This window comes from Apium graveolens, chromosome 10 (genome assembly GCF_009905375.1).
Source record: "Apium graveolens cultivar Ventura chromosome 10, ASM990537v1, whole genome shotgun sequence".
In the NCBI taxonomy this organism is placed as follows: domain Eukaryota; kingdom Viridiplantae; phylum Streptophyta; class Magnoliopsida; order Apiales; family Apiaceae; genus Apium; species Apium graveolens.
The window spans coordinates 227876051-227901799 of record NC_133656.1 but is presented as its reverse complement, the minus strand read 5'-3'; the positions used below and the strand labels follow the sequence as shown (position 1 = coordinate 227901799).

At 36.9% G+C, this 25749-nt stretch overlaps 2 protein-coding genes across 2 annotated transcripts; one reads left to right on the top strand and one right to left on the bottom strand.

The window, feature by feature from the left end:
• The first annotated feature begins 409 nt into the window (after nucleotides 1-409).
• LOC141693268 (protein VASCULATURE COMPLEXITY AND CONNECTIVITY-like) lies at nucleotides 410-3936 on the top strand. The gene is made up of 3 exons (XM_074498301.1): nucleotides 410-576; nucleotides 3010-3212; nucleotides 3439-3936. The coding sequence occupies exons 1-3, from the start codon at nucleotides 481-483 to the stop codon at nucleotides 3752-3754; spliced, it is 615 nt and encodes a 204-aa protein (XP_074354402.1). The 5' UTR covers nucleotides 410-480; the 3' UTR covers nucleotides 3755-3936.
• A 1142-nt stretch (nucleotides 3937-5078) lies between these two features.
• LOC141688821 (cell division cycle 20.2, cofactor of APC complex-like) lies at nucleotides 5079-7445 on the bottom strand. Its single transcript, XM_074492930.1, has 5 exons — nucleotides 7073-7445; nucleotides 6549-6821; nucleotides 6174-6443; nucleotides 5502-6083; nucleotides 5079-5394 (listed from the first exon to the last, which is right to left on the bottom strand). The coding sequence occupies exons 1-5, from the start codon at nucleotides 7169-7171 to the stop codon at nucleotides 5257-5259; spliced, it is 1362 nt and encodes a 453-aa protein (XP_074349031.1). The 5' UTR covers nucleotides 7172-7445; the 3' UTR covers nucleotides 5079-5256.
• Between the last annotated feature and the right edge of the window lie 18304 nt (nucleotides 7446-25749).

Sequence of the window (25749 nt, the reverse complement as noted above, 5' to 3'; positions counted from 1 at the left end):
ATGTTGAACAATTTATTTTATAAAAAAATATGTACATCAATACAAAACATATGTGTTTATTCAAATGTAAAGTTTGTACCATATAAGATTTTTTATATGTATTTAGTTAAAAACATCTTTTTGATTTAATTTTAATGTATGTATTTTGGGAAAAAATTTGTACCACAAAAAGTACATACATGATCATATGAAGAGTAAATTACTAGACTCCTCATATTTGCCGTAAAAAGTTTTAAAATATATATATAATGAAATAAAAACAATTTTGAGAGAAAAGGTTTCAAACTATTGCATTTTTTTTCTTTTGACAGGTCACGTGCTGCATTTCATACACGTGTCCAGAAAAATTGAAGTGTTCGCATTCTATTCAGCTGTACAGTTCATAAATAAGGTGCTCATATACATCGAGAGAGACATATAACATTTATCTTATAAACCAGTGTAAGGGAGAGAAAAAACTAGCTAGAGAATTCCCTATAAATGGAGAAAAAGGTTAAACTGGTGTGTATTATAGTTGGAATTTTAGGAGTTTTAGCTACTGCAACAGGTTTTGCAGCTGAGGCCAAAAGAGTTAAGGTGACTTCTAATTTTTCATTTGACAAATTTATTTCATCAACATTTAAATACTTGTTTTGTTATATCTTAATCTTTTACATATGTTTGTTTACATAAATGTACAGAATTAGTTGTTTTCATTTTCATGAAATTTTATCGAGGATTTTTAATATATATGTGAATTATTGTGATTTGGGGGTAAATTTATTAGTGAATTCATATTATCACCTGAATTTGATATTTATGAAAGAAGTGTAATTATTTGTTTATGATTGTATATGTTTTTTTGTAGGAGCTTCTGAATGTATATTAAAATGTAACATTGTATCATTACTTTATAAAATTTAAACAAATTTGTTTAATAAAATTGTGATCCTTTGGTGGAATGTAGAAAAGAAAGGAAAATTATGCAAAGTTACATGTGTAAAAAGAGGTTAAAAAAATAAGAAAAGAAATATACAAGAAAGGGTGAATTTTGTACTATGAGTTTGTAAAGAATATGTTCACAGAATGCTCCTGATTATATTTTCCTCAACTAGACCCAAAAGACTTGCTGCAACTTGCTAGTTGCCACTAAATACATTATGTGCACATAGGCTTATAATATTCTTGTACCAAAGAGGCCATAACTACCATAAGCTAGACATAACATCGCTATTTGAATGATTGTAAAGGACGAAAAAACCAAAATTGTAAAGTTTACCAAACGGGAATAGTACTAAATTCATTACATGTACATATATCTATTGTAGAATAAACTTGCTTTTAGTTGTATTAGTGATTGATGTTTTATATGGTTTTAGAAGAATTAAATAGTTTGTCACCTAGGAATGAATGTCTTGTATAGTCTGGTGAAAATGTTCTCTATGGATAATAGTTATAGCTCCTTGTAAACTGTCTAAAAATTAACTAGTCTCGTAAATAGATAACATATGACATTGTGGAAATATAACAGCACTTAGTGTTCAAAATGATTGAGAATAAACTGCATTTGAGTTTCTTTAGTACATCACATAGCAATCAATATACCAGCTTATAAGTACAAGGAACTGAGGATTCAAACTACCATGACCCTTGTCACATGGGGCGGGGAAACATGTCATTTGCCACTAGGCTATCGCGAGCTTCCTTTTTTTATGTTGCGGAGTTAATTTTTTGTAAGATATAGGGTGATAGGAGATGAAAATTAAACTATAGACCTCTTCTAGCAGATGGAGCACCTTTGTCACAGTTGATAAACTCTTTAATCCTCTATCTTCAGTTTTTAGTGGTGTTAGCTTAGCTTCTTCACACAATCAATATATACATACAAGTAATTTGTGTTTGCATGTGTATCCAAGCTTCTCTGTTTATTTTGTGGTTTATACGGGATATCAAATCATAATGGAATAATTCTTAAATGTTGTAGCTGGCCCTAAAGAATCGTGTCTCTGCTTTGATGGACTTGGACTTTTTAAAGTAAATTTTTTCTTGTTATGAAACTAAAATTTGGGTGTTGAAAGTCAGTTTGCATCCAGACTGGTAGGTACCATTCTTATATCAACATAAACATTTTCTACCATTGTACTCAAGGAATAGTAATCATAGTAATATTTAGACAGCCATGCCCCGTACAAGCTAAGGTGTCACATGAGCACAACAAGAGCTGCTCCTTTATTAGTAAAACTAATAATTCAAAAATAAATTGTGGATTTTAGTAGTCAAAAGTAACCGAATGATCTCTATTTCATAAGCAATTTACGTCCCTGCACTTATAATGGCGGTTCCTTTGTAAGAGTAATTGGACGATTCCTCGTGGTCATCTTGAAATCTATATTCTTACCCCATACGTGACTGAAAATTTATTTGTTGTGGAACAATGGAATTTTATTGATCATTCTAGTATCATGCTTTTGCTAGTATACTCTTGGAGCCTCTTCATACTTCATGGCATTCCTTATAAGCTTGAATAGTAAAATAGGTCATATCCTTTTAAAATGGGAAATTGTCCTCAATCTAGAACTCATGTTTAGTCCTAGCAACCCACCTTTTAGTAAACATAATTATGAAGAACAATTCTAATTAGTAGGATATAGCTATCCTTGATCATGTGCATGACTATCATGCATTCTTGTTTCAAAAATAGTGGCCTGTGAATGTATTGGGTGTGAGATGGAGCAGAAAGGTAAATTCAGCAAATAATACACGGAGTTACTATGTTATTTGATAATATTATTGCCTTCTGTCACTTGCATGACTCTCATCACTCAAAAGCTTGTGAGAATACTGTGAACAAGTGTCTATACGACTACAACGTAATATCAGATTATTTGCCCCACTTCTTTAGTTGTTGTAAGATGCTGCTGCCCCTGCCAATATGATTATTACTGTACTTGCTCCATTTAGCTTTATGTATTTCATTGACTGAGTCATTATGTTAATAACTGACATGTTTATTGTGAAATAACATTGCAGCAACATCAGATACGTTATTTAACTCCAAATGGATGTATATATCCCAGGACTCCGGCTGTAGCTCTAGGATTGACAGCTGTCGTGGCTCTGACAATTGCTCAGACTATACTCAATATTGCCACCGACTGTCTTTGCTGCAGAAGACGAACTTTTCCGCTAGATTTCAAGCAAACAGTGGCTCAAGTTTGTTATACCATGTCCTGGTATCTTCTTCTAGTCCGCAGCTTTACCACTTTTGATCATTCTCTACGGCCTAGAATATTAGCCTTTGTTTAGTTTTTGAAGTGTGAACATTGTCCTAGAACGAGTATTAAAAAACCACATAGGATTTCACAAGCTAATAGGGTAATCTTGTTTACTTCACTTCCAGTGTTACATATGCGATCACAATAATAGGAGTTCTAAGTTTGATATAAAATTATATTGCAGGTTCACATTTATAGTAGCGTTTCTTATGTTGCTACTTGGTTCAGCAGTCAATGATAAAAAAGCTGAAGAGACAGGGTACTTTAACGACTTTTATTGCACTGCTGCGAGGAGTGGAATATTTACTATGGGTGCCATTTTATCCCTTGCAACTGTCATTCTTGGAATCCTGGCATATGCGTCGGAGGAGTCTTCAAAGAACAGAGGTGACCCTTGGTCTCCGTCTGTTGTTCCTGAACAACCTGGCATTGCCATGGGACAAGCTCGGAGGTCACAGGATGGAATGTTTTTTCAGGACGAAAACTACCAGATAGCTTGATGAGTTATCAACATGAGGGGTTTGGCAAACTTCTTTGCCCAGTCCCAGAAGCCTCCAATCGAGCTGGAGAACGTTGTTAGTTTCTTGAAAAAAGGATTTGACTATGTGTATGTTTATCGATAGACAGAAGGTTTTCCGTTGAAAATATTTTAAATAAATAATGCAATGTGCTTTACCATTCATTTCGGTTTGAGGTTGAGCCGAGGAGGTGGGTCGTTGAAGTGAATCAAATTTATCAAATTCTCCCCTACTAATACTCAGACTGACTTCAGTTCCTCTACCTCAGTTTGAGGTAGTATATAGTCACAACATAACCACATGAGGAATGCAATTCAATAAACGCACACTAATGCATAAACTAAAAATTATTTACAGGAAGCTATGAAATAAATACTCACACTGCGTACATGTTAAAAAGTTCCTACTTCTACATACTTATATTTTTCAAATAGACTTCTGTCCACAGAGGTAATACACACAGTTGGAACTTGGAGGAGGGAAACTTACATGATAGTTGATCGATTCTTCAATTTTTGATTGATATATTTTTGCCGAAATCATTGATGCCGTATCCCTCTCCTCTCTCAAATAAACAAAATATAGAAATGAGAGTGTCCATCTAACTCATCAACAATTAAAAATTTGGGTCGCGTTTCTAAGATAAATCAAGTCATGTCAATCAAACGGATCTTCAGGTTACGGACATAACGAATGGAATTCCGTTTCGAAAATGTAATTAGTCTCATGTTACGGATACAACGAACTTCCTTTTCAAAAATTTAACAGCAATGAAATTTTTATCAAATGCAATTTAAATTCCCGTCAAAATTTTCAATATCATTTCAATACCATCTTTTTCTCTCCTTCTCTCATGATATGAAATACATGAATGATGGTGTCACACTAACTCATCATCAATTGTATTGAATTTTTTGAAATTGAGTTACATGTTACGAATGTAACGGACTTCCATTTTCAGGACGAAGTTTTAATAAAATACAATAATTCAATTGCAAGGATATTTAGGCAAGTTTTCATTCAATGAGCCACCTGCATGGGACAATCACATACCATTTAACCCTTATTCATTCCGCCCTGTGCTTTGCATTTGGCAGAACAATGTTGGTTCTTTAAGCTTGAAGACCACTCATTTTGTGTTAAAAAAAAAGAAACTAGACCTATTATTCTCCTTTTGTTTTTTAGAGTAATACTATTTGTGTTAGTCCAGATTGTCAGATTGCAGGAAGTTTCGAATGCCACATTGCCATGTTGTTTGCCTTAGGCATATTAACTACCAACTTAAATTTCATCCAAACCTTCTGGTCTAAGTAAGATGTACAAACTCGTAGAGGGAAATAGATATTCATTTTCAGTCGTCACGAAAGGTGTACGCCAGCCACAAAATATACAAGTGTTTGATCATAAACATGCTCCCTGGCCCTGCTATCTATACAAGGAAAATGATACATATTCTCTAAAATCTATTATATGATGCTATCACTTCACCGGATACGATTTAAGTGAGCAAATGGCTCGGCTGCCTTAGGTGCTGGTTTTGCCACTTCAGGAGTTCCAAAAACATTCCAAAATCGAAGTGTCTCATCTCCTGCTGCAGATGCAACAGTACATCCATCTGGACTCTGCAAGGAAGGCCAGAACAGAATCGTTAGAAAAGAAACTAAGAAAAGATAAAAGTATTATCCTAATAGTTGTCCCCATACAAAAATTCCAGAATAAGATAGGATACCTGAGACATGAAGAGCACCCTAGATGTATGGCCAGTAAGTTCTGCAATCTTGACCATTGATGGGTACTTCCAGAGAGTAAGCTGATTCTGGGTAAAACCATGAGAACTAAGCAGCTCACGCTCATTCTTATTCCACAGAAGTGAACAGACCTGTGAGCCTGTGTCAACCGAATTTAAGCAAGCACCGGTGTGGGTATTCCAAAATTTAATGCACCTATCACCCCCACCTCCTCCGGATGCAAGCAAATTCGCCTGAAACGGACACCACGCTAGAGCTTTAACAGCAGCTGTATGATCTTCGAGCCTGTGAAGCCACTGTGTTGGAGAACTTGAAGAAGCGGTGGATCTATCCCATATGTGGAGGAGATTATCATTTCCTCCGCTGGCTAACTGCTGACCAGAGGCTGACCATCTTAATCCACACACCTCTTGATGGTGTCCGCTATAGGTCTCAACAATATGATCCCTAACTCTTACATCATTGTTAACAATCTGACCATCCATCCCCCCGGTAGTTAAAATTTGGTTGTTCCAATCAAGTGCTCCAACTCGCAAACTGTGGCACCCTCTCAATGTCCTCAGCTGCACATAAGAAAGTATTAAGATTAAACCATGTCATATGTTATAAATTGTTTCAAAAACTGATCAAATAATAGCAGAAAAAAGACTAACCTGTCGATTGGCCGTTGAATCCCAAAGCTGAACCTCAGAGTTGTTCATACCAACAGCAATGTGACGCCCATCTGGAGCCCATTTAACACTTGTCACTGGACCAAGCTCCTCATCAAGTGTGACTAGCTCAGAGGTAGCACCATTAGAAGCATCCCACAGATACACGGTGTTTCCAAGAGCAATTGCGAGAACATTACTACTGCCCCAATCTAATAAATTTAAGTAGTAATCATCCACAAGGTCCGGGGCATCTAATGTCCTCTCCGACGTCTATATTACAACCAAAACCGTATGTCATACAAATCAATATAAAAAAAAAATCCAAAACATTTATTCAAAACAAAGTTTCAGGTATATTAAAACTAAAATCACTACCTGTGGAACATATCTGCGCGCCTTCGGTTTAGGTTGGTGAGCCACCGTTGAGGAGCAGTCACTTAAAACAGTCTCCATCGGCACTGGTGGCTTGTTTTTGAAAGCTAAAATCCTGGTCCTGTTCATGTTAAAGGTCTCCGCTAGCTGCTTCCGATAAGCTTCTCTAGATGGTGAACTCGCAGCTGGATTCTCCTTACCTTTCCTTGCCTCCGTCAACATATATTGAGCATAGTCAAAATCCATCGCAGATCTATTCGGTATAAACCTATCCAACTGCAAATACCAATTTAATAAAAACCATCAGAATAATCATCCACTAGCATGTATAACATACCTTCTATATAAATTTAAAACTTAATTGTAATAATCGACAATTGAAATATAACACCTTGAGCAAGGACCAAACCCTAATAATCAGGAATTTTAAACCAATTGAAGAGCAAAACCCTAATAAAACCCTCATAAAACACTTTTATACACATAAAAAACATTTCAATTGATACACGAAAAGGAATTGTGCATACATTTTCTCGAGAATTTCGACGTTGAAGAAACTGTTCTTGAAGAGGGCATCTAGAATGAGCCTTGTTAGAAGAAGAAGAATTTACTGATCCTGCATCCATAACGTTAACAACAACTAGTAATAGATACAAATTACAAAAACAAAATCAAACACAAAAACAAATTCAAACAATCCTGCAAAAAAAGTATTAGTACAGGGCAGATGTAATAAAATCAATGGACGAAATATAATTAAGGAGATTAAGAAGAGGAGCGCTGTTATTAGCGAGACTTGGCGAGATTAAGAATGATTGATAAGCTTTGTTGAATTTTCAGGCGCAATTGTGATTTATGCGAATCAAGATTGTGGAGTTATATAGATTCGACACTAAATTAGGGTTTCCAACGGCTAGTTTATTAAGGTTTAAAGGGAAAGAGGGGATCATTTAAAATATTGATTGACGGAAATACCCTTCCTTTAGTCGGGCCTTTACATTAGGGCCGATTAGGATTGGACTCATCCTAAATCAATGATGCATCATCCTGGTAATAATTTTTTTTTAAAACATCGCTTATACAACAACTTTTACGACCTTTTATCATTTTATTAAGTTGAGTTTAAACTTCATTTTTAAACTTCATTTTTAAACTTATCAAAGTTGAGTGTATTCAAAATGGTTTGCCAACCAAGGTTAGTCTTGTAAATCGCGGTATATCTATTGATAGCTCGTGCCCAAGGTATGGAGAAGACAATGATATTATAATGGACACGGCACTTCGATATCGATATAAATATAGCATGTTTTGGACCTGAACGAATGATAATCTATTTTTACCGAATGATGTGATACTTTTGCCCGAAAGTTTGTTATTAAACAATCCCGGGAGACTGTGATGATGTTCATATGACAAGTTTGATGTATGCGAAATAGTTGAGTTATTGAAAATAAGAAAATTGATGCTCTTTTGGCTTGTCATAGGTAGGGCTGTGCATTCGGTTAACCGAAACCGAAACCGAAATCGAATTTTTTTTCGGTTAACCGAAACCGAATTACCAGAAAAATCACTACCGAAAACCGAACCGAAATTTATTCGGTTTGAAACCGAAACCGAAATAAAAAAACCGGTTATTACCGAAACCGAAATATAAAACCGAATTTCAAAAGAAAAGGCTAAATTTATCCGAAAAATAATCTGAGAATTTAAGTTTACAAGCAGCAATTTAAAACAAACAGAATTATAAGTTTTGGATGCTTCATAACATAACATTAGTTTGCATTCAAATTATGGGCTTCACTGCCGATAATGGTCTGGATTTCTAATAATAGATGTCGTATTTCACTTGTTAACAGGAGGTAGTGGATTTTTGCAAATCTTACTTGGTTGTTAGTAGAGTGGCTTTCTGTGATCCAAGACTTGAGCTCATTATCAACGATGCAAGGTATATACAATTCCTTCCTGTCACACCTAATAGCATATTTAATTATTTATACATATATATATATATGTATGTATGTATGTAAATAGTATGATTGTCTGTGTTGCAGGGCTGAGCTTGAGAGAAGAGAAGAGAGCTATGATGTTAAGCCCCGGCTTAGTAAGAGTGGCGTCTTTGTCACTCAGAAAACATTATGTAATACAACTAAAGAAAATATACTACAAAGAACAGAGTACAGAGCCTCTGTAGTTTGTACATATAGATATAATATATAAATAATAAATTATTATTACATATAAATAATTTCGGTTAATTTAAACGGTTTTCGGTTAACCGCGGTTAAAAACTGAAAACCGAAAAACCGATTTTTTAAAAAATCATTACCGAAAACCGAACCGAATTTCATATTTTGGTTAATCGAACCGAAAAAATATCGGTTATTCGGTTCGGTTTTCGGTTAACCGAACCGGATGCACAGCCCTGGTCATAGGACTATGAACTACTTAGGTGAATTGGTAAGTGTTGTTGTCCGTGAGACTAGTGTCAAACCTTCTATAATACAATCTAGTCAAAATTGGCGATTACCATTGAGAAATGTTGAATGTTGAGTAACCAGTTCATCTAAAACCTTAAAGTGTTAGAGGAAGGCCCCAATAGAATCATATATTTAACACTCCCCCTCACTCGAAAGCCCATTTATGGGTCGAAAAGTGGAACACCGGCACCCATCTTTGGGGCATTAATTGCATTTAGTGTCCACATTAAATTGTGAGAATGTTGGGGGTGGCCGGGAATCGAACCTTAGTCCTATCTAAAACCTTAAGGTTTTAGATGAGCTGGTTACTCAACATGGTATCAGAGCTCAGGCTGGCAGAGGACTCAGGTTCGATCCCTGCCACCCCCAATATTTCTCACAATTTATGAGGGACACCAACACGGGCGTCCATCTTTGGGGCATAAATTTGCCTTTCGTGTCCTTCGTGTCCCTCATAAATTGTGAGAAATATTGGGGGTGGTAGGGATCGAATCTGAGTCCTCTGCCATCCTAGGCTCTGATACCATGTTGAGTAACCAGTTCATCTAAAACCTTAAGATGTTAGAGGAAGGCTTCAATAGGATCATATATTTAACACTCCCCCTCACTCGAAGCCCATTTATGGGTCGAAGAGTGAAACACCGGCGCCCATCTTTGGGGGCATAATTGCCTTTAGTGTCCACAATAAATTGTGAGAATATTGGTGGTGGCTAGGAATCGAACCTTAGTTCTCCCGCTAGCCTAAGCTCTGATACCATGTTGAGTAACCAGCTCATCTAAAACCTTAAGGTATTAGAGAATGGCCATTTTCAGGATCTTATATTATTCTAACAAGAAACCTGTAAAAAATGAATTCTGATACTGTTATGAATTCAGAGGGAGTGATTGGTCTGAATATGGTGGTTTATGGGAGATATAATGATGTATGCGGACAGCTCAACCCCGTTGCTTTGCCAACCATCCAAGCCAAGGTGGAAGCGGTGCTTTTTGGACTTAAACATGTTCGGTCCTTTGCCAGCCATCCAAGCCGAGGTGGAAGCAGTACTTTTTAGATTTAAACATGTTTATGATGCAGGCATGAGATCAATTGAAGTTAAAATGAATTGTCTCAACCTAGTTGATCGTCTCAGGTCAAAAATTATCACAAGAACGGCCACATAAGTAGTAGTTTGTGACATCTTGAATTTTGCTAAAATGTTTGTTTTCTGTCATTTCATTTATGCTAGTAGAAATTGTAATAGGGTAGCACATGCAATAGCTAAGTTTTCCATTTTTTTCACTGAAACTCTTGTATGGATGGAAGAATACCCCATGACGTATTTTCTCTTGTCCTAGCAGACAAGTTATCATCTTAATTAAACTAGCTCTATAGCCCGTGCAATGCACGGGCATGTTTTATAGTTTGTAAATTGATGTTATTTTGATTTTAATTATCGACGATATATTCATATTGTTTCAGGATGGATCGATTAACTAAATATCTCTCTTTATGAAATTGAGATCAATGTTTTACTTAACGTGTTTTTTCTCAAAATGAATTGAATATGCAGAAATAAAATCAAAATATACGATCAAAATATAATACAAATGAAAGCACACATATCTCATAAAAATAATTACAACTCATAAGTGTTAGATATATTCAGTAATGTCATGTCTAATATGATTTATGTTTAGTTTTCAGATCTTACTTAAACAGGACAAATCAGTACTTAACTGAAATCAGTACTTATACTGAAGTCAGAACTTAAGTCATCAATATTTAAGGTTCAGGAGATATTTATCCGAAGATAATAGCAGGACTTTAAAGGAAATATTCAGATAAGGAAGGCAGCTGATTTACAGGAAGAGAAGATCTAGACAAACATAAGAAGAGATATGCATGAAGAAGGAATTCCGTGAAGAATGAAATACTTGGAAGAAAAGATATCTAATTGATATATTTTAGGAAGCAGAATTATATTCCATATCAATTAGCGATTATCTTGTAACTGTGTAGTATATAAACACAGACATAGGGTTTACACTATAAGTGTTATCATTATCGAGAAGATTATTGATTGTAACCCTAGCAGCTCGCGTGATATTTTTTCATCACTGAGAGAGGACAGTTCCATACTGTAACAGAGTTTATTGTTTTGAATAAAGTTTGTTTTCTGTTACTTGAGTTATTAGAGTTCGATTTGATTGTGCTATACACTGTATTCACCCCCCTCTACAGTGTGTGTGTGACCTAACAAGTGGTATCAGAGCCTATCTGTTAACACACAAACAGTTTAAGATCCAAAAACAATCATGTCTGAAGTAGAAACTCCAACTAAGCCCACCAAAACTGAAGAACCTCCAAAGACACAAATCCATAGCCGATATGAGGCTATTAGAATTCCCATATTGAGACCATCTGAATATCCCATATGGAAGGTGAGGATGACCATGCTTCTGAAAGCTACAGATCCAGAATATCTTGATAGAATCAAGGAAGGGCCTCACAAACCAACCAAGCTCGTTGTTGCAGTTGCAGGTGAAGCAACAAAGTCAGTACCAAAGGAGAAGAGTGACTACACTGCTGAAGATATCACATCAATTGCTAAGGATGCTAAGGTACGACACTTACTGCATAGTGCCATTGATAATGTAATGTCAAACAGGGTAATAAACTGCAAGACTGCAAAGGAGATATGGGATGCCTTGGAAACAAGATGTCAGGGAACTGATACGATTAAGAAGAACAGGAAGACAATACTCACTCAAGAGTATGAACACTTTGACTCAATGGCTAATGAGTCATTGACTGATTTATATGATAGATTTGTCAAACTCTTGAATGATTTGTCACTGGTTGATAAGGAGTATGATCTTGAAAATTCAAACCTTAAATTCCTGTTGGCTCTTCCTGAAAGCTGGGATTTGAAGGCAACAACAATAAGAGACAACTATAATCTTGATGAAACGACTCTTGATGAAATTTATGGGATGCTCAAGACTCATGGACTTGAGATGGAACAAAGAAGCAAGAGGAAAGGAGGAAAGTCAAGGACAGTTGCTCTTAAGGCTGAAGAAGAATTCCCAAGGCAGCTACCTCAAGGAAAGACAAGGGTAAAGCTCTATTCATAAAGTCTGATACTGAGTCATCAAGTTCTGATAGTGATGATGACTCAGAATCTGAAAGCTTGCTTGAGACGGATGCTGATGAAGAGATGATGAAGTTGTGTGCCCTTATGGTGAAAGGAATCACAAAGATTGCATACAGGAAGTTCAGGAAGGGAAAGAAGTTTTCCAGGAAAGGATCAAGTTATGATAAGAAGAATTTCAGAAAATCTGAGGGCAAAGGAGGAAAGTCTGACAGAGGAGATTATACAAATGTCAAATGCTACAACTGTGGTGAGAAAGGCCACATATCTCCTGATTGCAAGAAAGTGAAGAGTGACAAAGGCAAGACTCTTGTCACAAAGAACAAAAGCTGGACAGACACCTCAGATTCTGAAAGTGAGGAGTATTATGCCTTGATGGCAAATGCTGATATGGCAAGTGCTGAAAGCAATTCTGAAGCTGCTGAGTTAAAAGTACCTCAAACTACTTATGCCTTTCATAATGATGATATTAATGAGTTGAGAAGTGTTATTCCTAGAAGACTAACAATGAGATTTACAGAAGGGGGGTTGAATGTAAATCTCAAAACTTTTTCAAGTTTTGAGCAGTTTATAAAGTTGTGTGTTCAAGAAGAACAAGTGTGTGAATTGCTTTAAGCTAATACAGACAGATATATATTCAAGCACAAATGTAAAGAACACAACAGACCTTAAAAACTTTTCTGGTGGATTTGTTGTTCCACCAGAGATGGTATATTAGAAAATCTGTGTTCAACAATGTTGATCACAGCTGCATCCTAGTACAAACTAGATGAATTTTCTCTCAAGATATTTCTTAACAGCTCTGGAAAAATCCTATCTGATTACTAGCTTCTTCTTGGTTCATATATATTACCAAGTGTACAAGTGAAAAACAATATAAAATTACAATAGTAAAATAAGTTCTTCACTTGCTTCTTTTCCTGTTCACTCAAGTACTTTGTTGACTATTGCAACTTTGTACAAAAGAAGAACGGCTGCTTTTTCTGTTGATCCTGAAATTCGGCTACCACATCTCAGTTTTCTCTGTCAACCCACGTGCCTCTGCTTGTAGGTACAACTACCACTTATCAACGGCTGATTAGCAGAACATCCGTTGAAGCTTTCATCCGTTGATGACTTCATCCGTTGAAGGATGTTATCCGTTGAAGCTTTCATCCGTTGATGCTCTCATCCGTTGAAGGATGTTATCCGTTGAAGCTTTCATCCGTTGATGACTTCATCCGTTGAAGGATGTTATCCGTTGAAGCTTTCATCCGTTGATGCTCTCATCCGTTGAAGGATGTTATCCGTTGAAGCTTTAGAGACATCCGTTGAAGCTTAGCTTCTCATCCGTTGAAGGTCTTTTAAGTCATCCGTTGATACCACTTCATTTATACAAAATTACAAGGCATGAAATATTTACAATTGGCCTTCCTATCTGCATATCATCTAGTAGTCAACATGACTCATAGTTTCTCTCAACTTCTAAGAATTACAATTTTAAATACAGAGACTGAAATATGCTACAATACTAGACTTATTTCTAAGTAAAGCTACACCATCAACGGATAGCCAAAGTGGTCTTATCCGTTGAGGCTACAGACACTAAATTTCTACTTAAGTGTTTTGTTAAACATATCATCAAACTAATGCACATATATTCCTAACAATCTCCCCCTATTTATGTCTATAAGAACTGTAGGCATAAATTCAGGGTTAACTTGATGATAACAAAACACTTAACAAATATTTGAATTGAAACTAAGTAGAAATATAAAAAGTGCTGCAAAAGTGTATGTACTAGGAGGTAATTGAAGATTTACAGTATTTCCAAGGGTGCTCCTCTAGCCTGAGCAAATCATCATTTTCTTCTTTGTTCCCTGGTTTTCTTTCCTAGCCCTTTGTCATTTCCCTCAATTTGGAGTTGGAGTTTTCTGAAGAATTCAGCTTCATCTTCATCACTGATATCCAACTTAGATTGCATTTCCTTGAGAGTTTCATTGCTGGCAATCTTGAGTTGGTCTTCAAGTCTGAAAAATCTTCTGACTCCTTTGTCATCTCTAAATTCCATCAACCAATGAGGTGATTTGTGAATTTTAGTTCCCCTTTCTTGTATGAGTAAGGTTCTGGGCAAAGCATTTGGTTCCCTCCAAGTCTTCCTTATGTTGGCAATCTTGTTGAGAATTTCAGTCTTGGCTGTTCTGGTAAAGCCAGAATCCTTTTTGATGGCTGAAAAGACTCTGATCAAGGTAGAGTAGCCTTCATTTAGAATCCTGTGGAGAGGCCATGTTCTTTCCCCAGCTCCTTTATATCTGAACACTAATCTTTCTGGTAACTGTCTGTAGGCAGCTATTCCCCTTACATCCTCCAGCTCATCCAGATAGAGTTCAATGTCTGAAATTTCTTTTATGTCACAGATGTGAACATAATCATCTTTAGAAATGGGTGACTTAGGTTTAGGTTTTTGTTTTTGAGTGAATTTCTTAGAGGTTGTGGGAGGTGTAGATTTTGGTTTTCTTTTCTGTTTCTTTGGTGGTGGAAGAGTGGTTAGAAAGGTAGGCAATGTGATGTTGTCCCAATCAATAGGTTCCTCTTTTGGAATGATTGGTTCACCATGGATATTTATAGAGGGATCAGTAACAAAAGGTTCAGGTATGGAAGGTAGTGGTTTAGATGTAGATTTGGTATCTTCAGGGTTATCTTCACTCCTTCTGTGTGCCTTGGCCTTTCTTCTGTTTCCCTTCTGCCATTCCTCTCTTTCCTCCATATTTTCACCAAATATGCTCCCAAGAACCTCATCTAAGTTAGCAATCTTTTCTTCACCCCTGACTTCAATTCCTTTCATTTCTTCAACTTGGCTTGACTTTAGCTGTTTTTCAAGCTTTGCTTGTGCTCTTTTGTCAGCCTTTAATTGCTTGGCTTCTTCTTTCTTAGCTATTGAGAATTTGGGATGTCCTTGCATCACACATATGCTCTTTCCCTCTCTAATGATAATAGCTCTATTTCTCCTTACAGCCTCATCCATGGACTTTTTGAGATAGGCAATACTCCTGCCTAAGATCTTGTTCTCATCATCTTTTGAAGGAGGAAAGTCCACTTCTTTTAAAGGATTCTTTGTTGAGTCCTTATTGGATCTTTCATTGGGCTTGAGGATTATAGCTTGTAGCTCTTTGGAAGAAGCTTCTCCATCCTTAAGACTCCCTACTGGCATGAGCTCCATGTTGATTGGTTCAATCTTTGTGCTAAATTTCACAGATGTTGATTTATTTTGTGTAGAACCAAACACCAATTGCAACCTTTCATCAATTCTCCTCCATTGTTCTTTCATTTGTATTTCAGCTGCTGCTAGCTGAATCAAATCAATTCCATCAGATTTTCCCTTGATTTGAATGATTGGAGAGGTAGTGATGGCAGGAACTAGCACTTTAGATATCTGAATCTTTGTAGAGGGCTCTCCTTCCCCTTCCCTTTTATTCTCCCCCTTTTTGTTATCATCAAGGAGAGGGGTCAAGCCTTGTGCTTTTGCCAGCTGCATTAGGAGATTGGTTTGAGATTGTTGGTTGAGAAGAAGGGTGGCCACAGAATCTTCAATTCCTTGAACTCTGTCTTCCAACTTGGCCAGCCTTTGTTCAGTAACTGATTCCTTTTTCAATCTCGAAACCAAGTCCTGCAAAGTACCATAGGGCATGACTGAATCCAATTTTTCTGAAGTGAAGGATTTCAAGTCAGCAATATCTTTCCTGAGATCATTTAGACTCATATCTTGCTTTACTTTCTGCAACTTCATGAGATGCAGTGAGTCCAGGTGAGCTTGGAGGATAGCCTTGATATTTGCATTTGAAGTGTTCTGAATGGCCTGTTGAATAGTGATGATTTGTTTGACCAGGTGGACATTGAATTCACCTGTTCTATGCTCCTTAGTCAGGGCCCATTCAGGTAGATTAGGAATGGAACTAGGGTCTTCATCTCCCCCTATGTTCATGCTTCCATCAGAAGAAATAGAGTCATCATCATCAGAATTTACTCCAAATTCCTCAGATGGCTCACCAGCTGTAGAAGGCATCCTGTTAATAGCAGCTTTATCTCTTTGAAGAGATTCTGTTGAGTGCACTAGATGTAGTGTCCTCTCTGCCTCCTCATTGCCCTGAGCAGCCAACAGTTGATAGGCTGTCACAGGATGAGTAAAAGTGTCAGCATCCAAGGAAATGTTATCAATTACAGCTTTGTAATGTTGCTGAAATTGTCTTTCCTTTTCAGCATCATCCACAATCATTGACTCATGAGCAATGGCTGGTTCCACCCTTGTATCAACTGTACCTGCTTTTCTCTCTTTTTCTCTATGTTCTTGCATCAGGGGCTCCCCCTGGCTCACACATCTCACTCCCTCACCTTCACCTTCTAAGGTGGTACTCCACTCACTGACTTTTGCCATGCTGGAAGAAATAGCATGCATTTTTGTGCTCTCAATCTCTCCTTTTGCCTGGGAGCAACCCAGCCTCTCACTCAAATTTTCACTCCCTGCCCTCAATCCTAAAAGTGATTGCACAGTATTCATGTCTTCTACACTTGGAATCATTTCAGTTATTTGTGTAGAGACTATCAACGGATGTGGAATATCCGTTGAAGTTGAAACTGTTGTTATCAACGGATAACTGCTGTTAAGCTTATCCGTTGAAGAGCAACCACTTGTCAACGGATGAGTGATATCCATTGAAGAAGGAAAAGAAGATGAAATTGAAAGTGATATAACTGTTGAATCTGTATAGATTGATTTGATATGTGTTGATACAGATCCTTCAATTATATCTGAAAGAATTTGCGGGTGATCCAACAAATCATCTAAAAGATGATGATCACCTGTATTTGAGTGGGGCTTCTCCCTGAGTTGTAAAGAGGGAGAATCAGGAATTGATGGGAATAGCATATCCACATCCAGAGATGGTGAAGAAGTATTTGGTGATTGATGTGTAGTTATTGTGAGAGAATGGGGCTGTGACTCCACATTTATTGGAGTCACATCAAACTGAGTTTGAGAAGGCACAGAGACAGATGGATGTATCTGTGCAGTGTGTGCACCCTGTGTAGAAGATTGGGTTCTTGCCTTCTTTCTTCCAATAAAGGCTTTTGTAGGTGAGTGTTTGGCTTTAGTGTCCCTCCCTCTTTTGTTCTGTGTTCCTGGATGGGAACTCTTTTCAATAGTAACATCCTTTTGGGAGGATGCTACTAGGGATGTGCTAGAGACCTTTTCAACCACCACAGCTTTTTGAGAAACTGGGGCTTGGCTAGCTTGGGAAGCACTCAACTCTCCTTCCTTATCCTGGGGGTTTCTTTGATGTTCACCCCTCCCCTCACCACTCACACCCTGATCACTTCCCTCAGGGTTAATGGTTGTTGTTACAACTGTTGTCTTTTGAGAAACAACAGAGGTGGTTTTCTTTGTCTTGGATTTTGAAAGTTTGGATTTGGTGACCTTGGTAGAAATCTGTTGGGGCATTGACACAGATTTCATGGCCACACTAGAAGATAAAGAAATAGAGGGGTTGGAAGAAGTAGGAGTTGTAGAAGCAATTACCTCACCTACCTGGGGTGCATTCATGATTGGTAAATATACCAATTGCACACTGCTGTTAAGATCCATTCTCTTCAAGTCTGCAAGAACTCTTTTCTCTTGTGCCCAGCACTTGAGTTTATTATTCTCATTGATTATGACTAAACCTTCAGCAACATGGTTAGCCAATAACATAAAGAATCTAGCATAATAGATGTTATTAGGTCTATTAGCTTTGTTACCTAATCTAGTACCTAATTCTAGCATCACATAGTTGCTAAAGTTAAAGTACCTATCAGAAACAAGCATATAGAACATGTTAACAAGAGATGAAGTTATGGCATCAAAATTACTAATTTTCCCAGAGAAAACCTTTATGAAGGCATCCCCAAGAAAACTCCATTCTTTCCTAAGGCCTTTTCGTCTAATACCCCCTAAATTAGCAGAGTTAAGAGAGTAACCTATGGAATCTAACATGCTGGATACATCACTATCAGTGTGTGGTGTCATGGCATTGTTCTCAGGTAATTTAAAACATGCTTGTAAGTCATCACAGTTTATACAGTGATTTTTACCTTTGAGAGTGAAGGAGATAGTCATATCCATGGAGTTGAACTCAGCAGTTGTCCAAATCTCCTCAACTACTTCACAGAAAATCGTTGGGGCTTCCAGCATTGCATAGCTAAGTTTACAGTTTTTGATGAAGTCCATCATTTTGTGATAATCTGAGTGGGCTTCATTCTTCTCTACCAGAGCTATGAAATTATTCTTCTCGTAGATGAACCCAGATTGAGACATAATCTTCACGACTGGTGCCATTGTTGTGAGTAGAAATTGCAGAGAATAACTTGAGGGTTTTGCAGAGAGAAAATGGTAAATGCTTGAAATTCTAAGAAAGCGTAAAGTAATAATGAACAATCAGAAGGGCTTATATGCTTTTAGAAAAAAAAATAAATAAAGGATTAATCAATAAAAAGGTGTTGGTGAATTTCAGCCGTTTAAGAATAAACTGTAAGTATTCTAATAACTACCTTTAAAACCAATACATACAGATGTATGTATGGTATCAACGGTTAAGAAAATAGAATCAACGGCTGTGAAACACCTCAAACGTCTGATGTGACATTTCAACGGATAATGTAAATTGTCATCCGTTGAAAGGTACTTCAGCTTTATCCGTTGACGGATAAAAGTTCCAGAGATATACTTGTCTTTCAACGGATAATGAATATCCGTTGATAGAGCAATTTTGACTTTCAACGGATAGGGAACATCCGTTGATGGAATAAACTTTGTTAAAAGTCAAATTTGTTCTAGCAACTAATATATTTCAGGCTCCACATCAAATTGCAAAGAAGACATGAATTTTAAGAGTAATTAAGCATACCTAGCTCACTTACCAATCTTGTGAATGTTGATTCATCAAGTGGCTTGGTAAATATGTCAGCAATTTGTTGTTCACTTGGAACAAAATGTAGTTCTACTGTACCATTCATGACATGCTCCCTGATGAAGTGGTACTTAATATCAATGTGCTTGGTCCTTGAGTGCTGCACAGGATTCTCTGTTATGGCTATGGCACTTGTGTTGTCACAAAAGATAGGTATTCTATCAACATGAAGTCCATAATCAAGGAGTTGATTCCTCATCCATAACATTTGAGAACAGCAACTTCCAGCAGCAATGTATTCAGCCTCAGCTGTAGAAGTAGAGACTGAATTTTGCTTTTTGCTAAACCATGATACAAGCTTGTTTCCCAGGAATTGACAGGAGCCTGTTGTACTTTTCCTGTCTATTTTGCAACCTGCATAGTCTGCATCTGAATAACCAATTAGATCAAAGCCAGATTCTCTAGGATACCAAATTCCTAAATTTGGTGTACCCTTGAGATATCTGAAAATTCTCTTGATAGCAATTAAGTGAGACTCCCTAGGATCAGCTTGAAATCTCGCACACAGACATGTAGCAAACATTATATCTGGTCTGCTAGCAGTTAAATATAAAAGTGAACCAACCATGCCTCTATAACTTGTAATGTCCACAGACCTTTCAGTCTTATTTAATTCAAGTTTGGTGGCAGTGGCCATGGGAGTTTTTGCAGATGAACATTCCATTAAGTCAAACTTCTTTAAAAGATCATGAATATATTTAGTTTGACTAATGAAAATTCCATTACTAACTTGTTTAATTTGTAAACCAAGAAAATAGGTTAGTTCTCCCATTAGGCTCATTTCATAATTACTTTGCATTAGCTTAGCAAACTTCTTACAAAGATTATTATCTTTAGAACCAAATATTATGTCATCTACATAAATTTGAACAAGTATACTAGAGCCATTAACATTTCTAAAGAAGAGAGTTTTATCAACAGTACCTCTAGTGAAGTGATTCTCCAAAAGAAATTTTGATAATGTTTCATACCAGGCTCTAGGTGCTTGCTTCAGTCCATAGAGTGCTTTCAACAGATAATACACATAGTCTGGAAAATTTGGATCTTCAAATCCTGGAGGTTGACTTACATAGACTTCTTCCTCTAATTTCCCATTTAGAAATGCACTCTTGACATCCATTTGATAGACTTTGAAATTGGCATGGGCTGCATAGGCTAGAAAGATTCTGATAGCTTCAAGTCTTGCAACAGGAGCATATGTCTCATCAAAATCTATTCCCTCTTGCTGAGAATAGCCTTTAGCAACCAATCTGGCTTTATTCCTTATGATAATGCCATTTTCATCCATCTTATTTCTGAATACCCATTTTGTATCAATAGGACTCTTGTTCTTTGGTTTGGGTACCAGCTTCCAAACTTGGTTTCTCTCAAATTGGTTTAGCTCTTCCTGCATAGCTAATATCCAATCTGGATCCAATAAGGCTTCTTCCACTTTCTTAGGTTCCTCCTTAGATAGAAAACTACTATACAGACATTCATCTTGAGTAGCTCTTCTTGTTTGCACTTTAGATGATGCATCACCAATGATCAGTTCAAAGGGATGATTCTTGGTCCATTTCCTTTGAGGTGGAAGATGAGCTCTAGATGAGGTGATCTCAGTATTGTCATGATGTGAGATAGAGTTTTGATTAGTTGAAACTCCCCCTGAGTTGTTGGTCCTTTGCAGGGAACTTGGAGTTCCATCAATTAATGATGTAAATTGATTATCAGTTGATGAGCTATGATCAACGGATGTTTCATTAAGTACTTCAACGGATGATGCACAATGTCTTTCAACGGATGCTGAATTTTGTGCATTATCCAGGAGCAAATTTTGTATTCCTTTTGAAGTGTCGTCTCCATCAATCTCTTCTTCACTATCATCACAATATATTTCAATATTGTCAAATTTGAGTCTCTCATAATGTTCCTCATCTGTTAGTCCATCAATCTTTTTATCATCAAACACAACATGCACAGATTCCATAACAATGTTGGTTCTTAGATTGTAGACCCTATAAGATTTTCCAGCTGAATAACCAACAAATATTCCTTCATCAGCCTTTGCATCAAACTTCCCTTTATGGTCAGATTGATTCCTTAGTATAAAACATTTACATCCAAAGACATGAAGAAAGTTTAGAGTTGGTTTTCTTTTCTTGAACAACTGATAAGGAGTCATGCCTTTAGCTTGATTGATCAGAGAAATATTTTGAGTGAAACAGGCACAATTAACAGCTTCAGCCCAAAAATATGTTGGTAACTTTGATTCTTCAAGCATTGTTCTGGCAGCCTCAATTAAAGATCTGTTCTTTCTTTCAACTACCCCATTTTGCTGAGGTGTTCTTGGAGCTGAGAACTCATGCATGATTCCATTTTCTTCACAGAACAGCCTTAATGTCAAATTCTTGAATTCAGTTCCATTGTCACTCCTGATGTTTCTTACTTTTAAGTCAGGATGATTATTGACTTGCCTGATGTGATTGATAATGATTTCACTTGCTTCATCCTTTGATCCAAGAAAACAGACCCATGTGAACTTTGAGAAATCATCTACAATCACTAAACAATATCTTTTTCTTGCTATTGACAATACATTGACTGGTCCAAACAAATCCATATGTAACAGCTGTAATGGTTCATCAATTGTTGTTTCAAGCTTCTTCTGAAATGATGCTTTCCTTTGTTTGCCTTTCTGACAAGCATCACACAGACCATCCCTTGAGAATTCAACAAGAGGAATTCCTCTTACTAAGTCCTTTTTGACTAGATCATTCATTGTCTTGAAATTCAAATGGGATAGCTTCTTGTGCCATAGCCAACTCTCAACTGAACTTGCTTTGCTGAAAAGACAAGTAATAGATTCTGCATCTGTAGAGTTGAAGTCAGCTAAGTACACATTTCCTTTTCTAACTCCAGTTAGAACCACTTTGTTGTCTTTCTTACTAGTGACAACACAGGCTTCAGAATTGAAGGAAACTGTATTCCCTCTATCACATAGTTGACTGATACTCAGTAAGTTGTGCTTGAGACCATCAACTAATGCAACTTCTTCAATGATGACATTCCTTGTTGAAATCAAGCCATATCCCATAGTAAACCCTTTGCTGTCATCTCCAAAGGTTATGCTGGGGCCAGCTCTCTCTTTAAACTCTGTGAGCAGGGAGAAATCTCCAGTCATGTGTCTTGAACAGCCACTGTCCAAGTACCATAGATTTCTTCTATTTTCCTGCACACCACAAAATCAATCAATTTGATTTTGGTACCCAAGTTTCCTTGGGTCCATTCTTGTTAGCCTTTCTCCTAGACTTCATTCCTCCTGCATCTTTAGACTTAGGTGAGTTTGAGTCAACCTTGGTCTTAGATGTGGTTGGTTGAGGTGTAGGGTTAGTCACAACATTATCCAGCACATTTATAGTATTATTAGGCATGGATTGTGCATACATGTTATTCCACATTGGCATATTGTATGGCAATTGAGGCATACTGAATGCAGCAAGATAAGAATTGTTAAAATATGGCATGTTTGCAAAATGTGCATAAGGATTTTGTTGAGACATAACAGGCAGAGCATGTAGAGGTGATACAGACATGTTAGGCATGGAAGAGGGTACAGTTATGGGAGATTTCTTAATAGATTTACAGTAAGCAGATAGATGATTAACACTACTACAATGCACACAGCTTTTTCTAGGAGCATACTTGTCAGGTGTGTAATTGTTATGTTTGTTAACTCCTACCTTCCCATTTCTGTTGGATTTCCTTTTGGATTCCTTTTTATCCTCAACCATCTTGAGCCTATTGTTTAACTGTTCTAAAGTCATGTGCCCTACATTCACCTTTCTGACATCTTTGGATGTGCTTGCTCCTTCTTTGACAAAGTTCTTTGAAGTTGAACCAAACTTTTTGTTGAGTTTCTTTAGATTTTCTCTTTTAGAAACATCTGCCTGTTTTAATTGAGGAACCTTCAACGGATGTTCCTTTTCTTCCTTCAACGGATAACTTTCATCATCCGTTGATTCCACATCCGTTGACAGTCCATCAATTAATTCCAGTTTCTTTTTATTTTTATCCCAGGCAGTTTCACAGAATGATTCAATTCCTTGGACTTTGGCAATTTGAGCACTTACATCCCTAGATGTTTTCCAGGCTTTAATCACCTCTTGCTCTTTCTCTAATTGATTGGAAAGTATTTCTACTTTCTTAATAGATTCAGCTAGTTCATTTTCAACAGATACACAATGCAGCTTAGTCTTTTCTAGGTCAATTAACTTATCTTCTAACACAGCATTTCTATTACTTAAAAACAGATTGTTCTCTTTAATCCTACTATTTTCTTTAGCAAGAGATTTAAGAGATACACGCAAATGATACAGTTCAGTAGACATGTCATTAAAAGCATCATTGCACTCTTCTTTAGTAAGCTGTGTTATATCAGTAGTAATTACCTGGTTGCTTGATGAACTAACTTCATTCTCCTCAGAATCAGCCATGAGAGCCAAGTTAACATATTCCATGTCTTCATCCTCTTCTTCTCCATCAGCTGCCCAGTCTCTTTCTTGAGTAATGAAAGCCTTTTCCTTCTGTTTGAGCAGATCAAAATATTTCTTTTTGTAATCTACTTGTTCAAATTTCTTCTTTTCAGAGGTTGGCTTTCTGCACTCATTTGCAAAGTGTCCACTCATACCACAATTAAAACACTTGAACTTGGATTTGTCCACCATGTTCTTATGGGGTTTAGTGGCTCTAGTGTTTTTCCTGAACTTCATCTTTGCAAATCTCCTGGACAGAAATGCAAGATGCTCATCAATACCATCAGAGTCATCTTGACTGGAGTTGTCTTCATTTTCAGCAACTTGCCCTTTACCCTTGTCTGATTCTGGATTTCTTACACCATCTTTGGAGCTTGATGTAGATCTCACAGTTTCTTTTCTGCATTCTTTCTCATTTTCAGCTACCAATGCAACTGAACCTCCTTTCTTTCTCCCCCTCTCCAATACCTCATCCTGTTCCAACTCTAGTTCATAAGTCTTCAAGATTCCATATAATCTTTCAAGAGTAAAGTCCTTATAATCTTGAGAGTTTCTTAAGGAAACAGTCATGGGTTTCCATTCCTTTGGTAAGGATCTCAAAAATTTAAGATTTGAATCCTTCACCTGGTACACTCTACCATACAGCTTCAGTCCATTCAACAGTTTTTGGAATCTATTGAATGTGTCATTTAAAGATTCATTTTCTTCAAAATGAAAGTGCTCATACTGTTGAATGAGAAGCTGCATTTTGTTCTCTCTTACTTGTTCTGTACCTTCACACAGCAGCTGAACTGTGTCCCAAACCTCTTTGGCAGTTGAACAATTTATCACATTATCAAACATATCCTTGTCAAGACCATTAAACAAAATGTTCATAGCCTTCTTATCCTTGTGGACTTCTTCTGTGTCTTCCATTGTCCATTCTGCTCTGGGTTTTGGAATGGATTGACCAACAGCAATTGTGGCCGTAGCAACTGTGGCTACTTTGTGGGGAATGTGAGGACCATTCTCAATGCAGTTTACATAACCTTCATCTTGGGAGAGTAGATGAAGGTGCATTTTCACCTTCCAGTGGTGATAACTGTCTTTGTCAAGAACTGGGATCTTTACTCCAATATCCTTCTTACTCATCTTTGTTAGATTCCAAGATCTTTAAACTCTTTGTGTGTCAAGAGCCTGCTCTGATACCAATTGTTATTCCTAGAAGACTAACAATGAGATTTACAGAAGGGGGGTTGAATGTAAATCTCAAAACTTTTTCAAGTTTTGAGCAGTTTATAAAGTTGTGTGTTCAAGAAGAACAAGTGTGTGAATTGCTTTAAGCTAATACAGACAGATATATATTCAAGCACAAATGTAAAGAACACAACAGACCTTAAAAACTTTTCTGGTGGATTTGTTGTTCCACCAGAGATGGTATATTAGAAAATCTGTGTTCAACAATGTTGATCACAGCTGCATCCTAGTACAAACTAGATGAATTTTCTCTCAAGATATTTCTTAACAGCTCTGGAAAAATCCTATCTGATTACTAGCTTCTTCTTGGTTCATATATATTACCAAGTGTACAAGTGAAAAACAATATAAAATTACAATAGTAAAATAAGTTCTTCACTTGCTTCTTTTCCTGTTCACTCAAGTACTTTGTTGACTATTGCAACTTTGTACAAAAGAAGAACGGCTGCTTTTTCTGTTGATCCTGAAATTCGGCTACCACATCTTTGTTTTCTCTGTCAACCCACGTGCCTCTGCTTGTAGGTACAACTACCACTTATCAACGGCTGATTAGCAGAACATCCGTTGAAGCTTTCATCCGTTGATGACTTCATCCGTTGAAGGATGTTATCCGTTGAAGCTTTCATCCGTTGATGCTCTCATCCGTTGAAGGATGTTATCCGTTGAAGCTTTCATCCGTTGATGACTTCATCCGTTGAAGGATGTTATCCGTTGAAGCTTTCATCCGTTGATGCTCTCATCCGTTGAAGGATGTTATCCGTTGAAGCTTTAGAGACATCCGTTGAAGCTTAGCTTCTCATCCGTTGAAGGTCTTTTAAGTCATCCGTTGATACCACTTCATTTATACAAAATTACAAGGCATGAAATATTTA

Bases quoted from the DNA above. Each gene is read 5' to 3' on its own strand.
- LOC141688821 (XM_074492930.1), bottom strand. From the start codon at position 7,171: ATGGATGCAGGATCAGTAAATTCTTCTTCTTCTAACAAGGCTCATTCT. The intron at 6,822-7,072 runs GTATGCACAATT...TGGTATTTGCAG, and splicing joins GTCGAAATTCTCGAGAAAAT to TTGGATAGGTTTATACCGAA. The intron at 6,084-6,173 runs GTTAGTCTTTTT...TCTTATGTGCAG, and splicing joins ATTCAACGGCCAATCGACAG to CTGAGGACATTGAGAGGGTG.
- LOC141693268 (XM_074498301.1), top strand. From the start codon at position 481: ATGGAGAAAAAGGTTAAACTGGTGTGTATTATAGTTGGAATTTTAGGA. The intron at 577-3,009 runs GTGACTTCTAAT...ATAACATTGCAG, and splicing joins CTGAGGCCAAAAGAGTTAAG to CAACATCAGATACGTTATTT. The intron at 3,213-3,438 runs GTATCTTCTTCT...ATTATATTGCAG, and splicing joins GTTTGTTATACCATGTCCTG to GTTCACATTTATAGTAGCGT.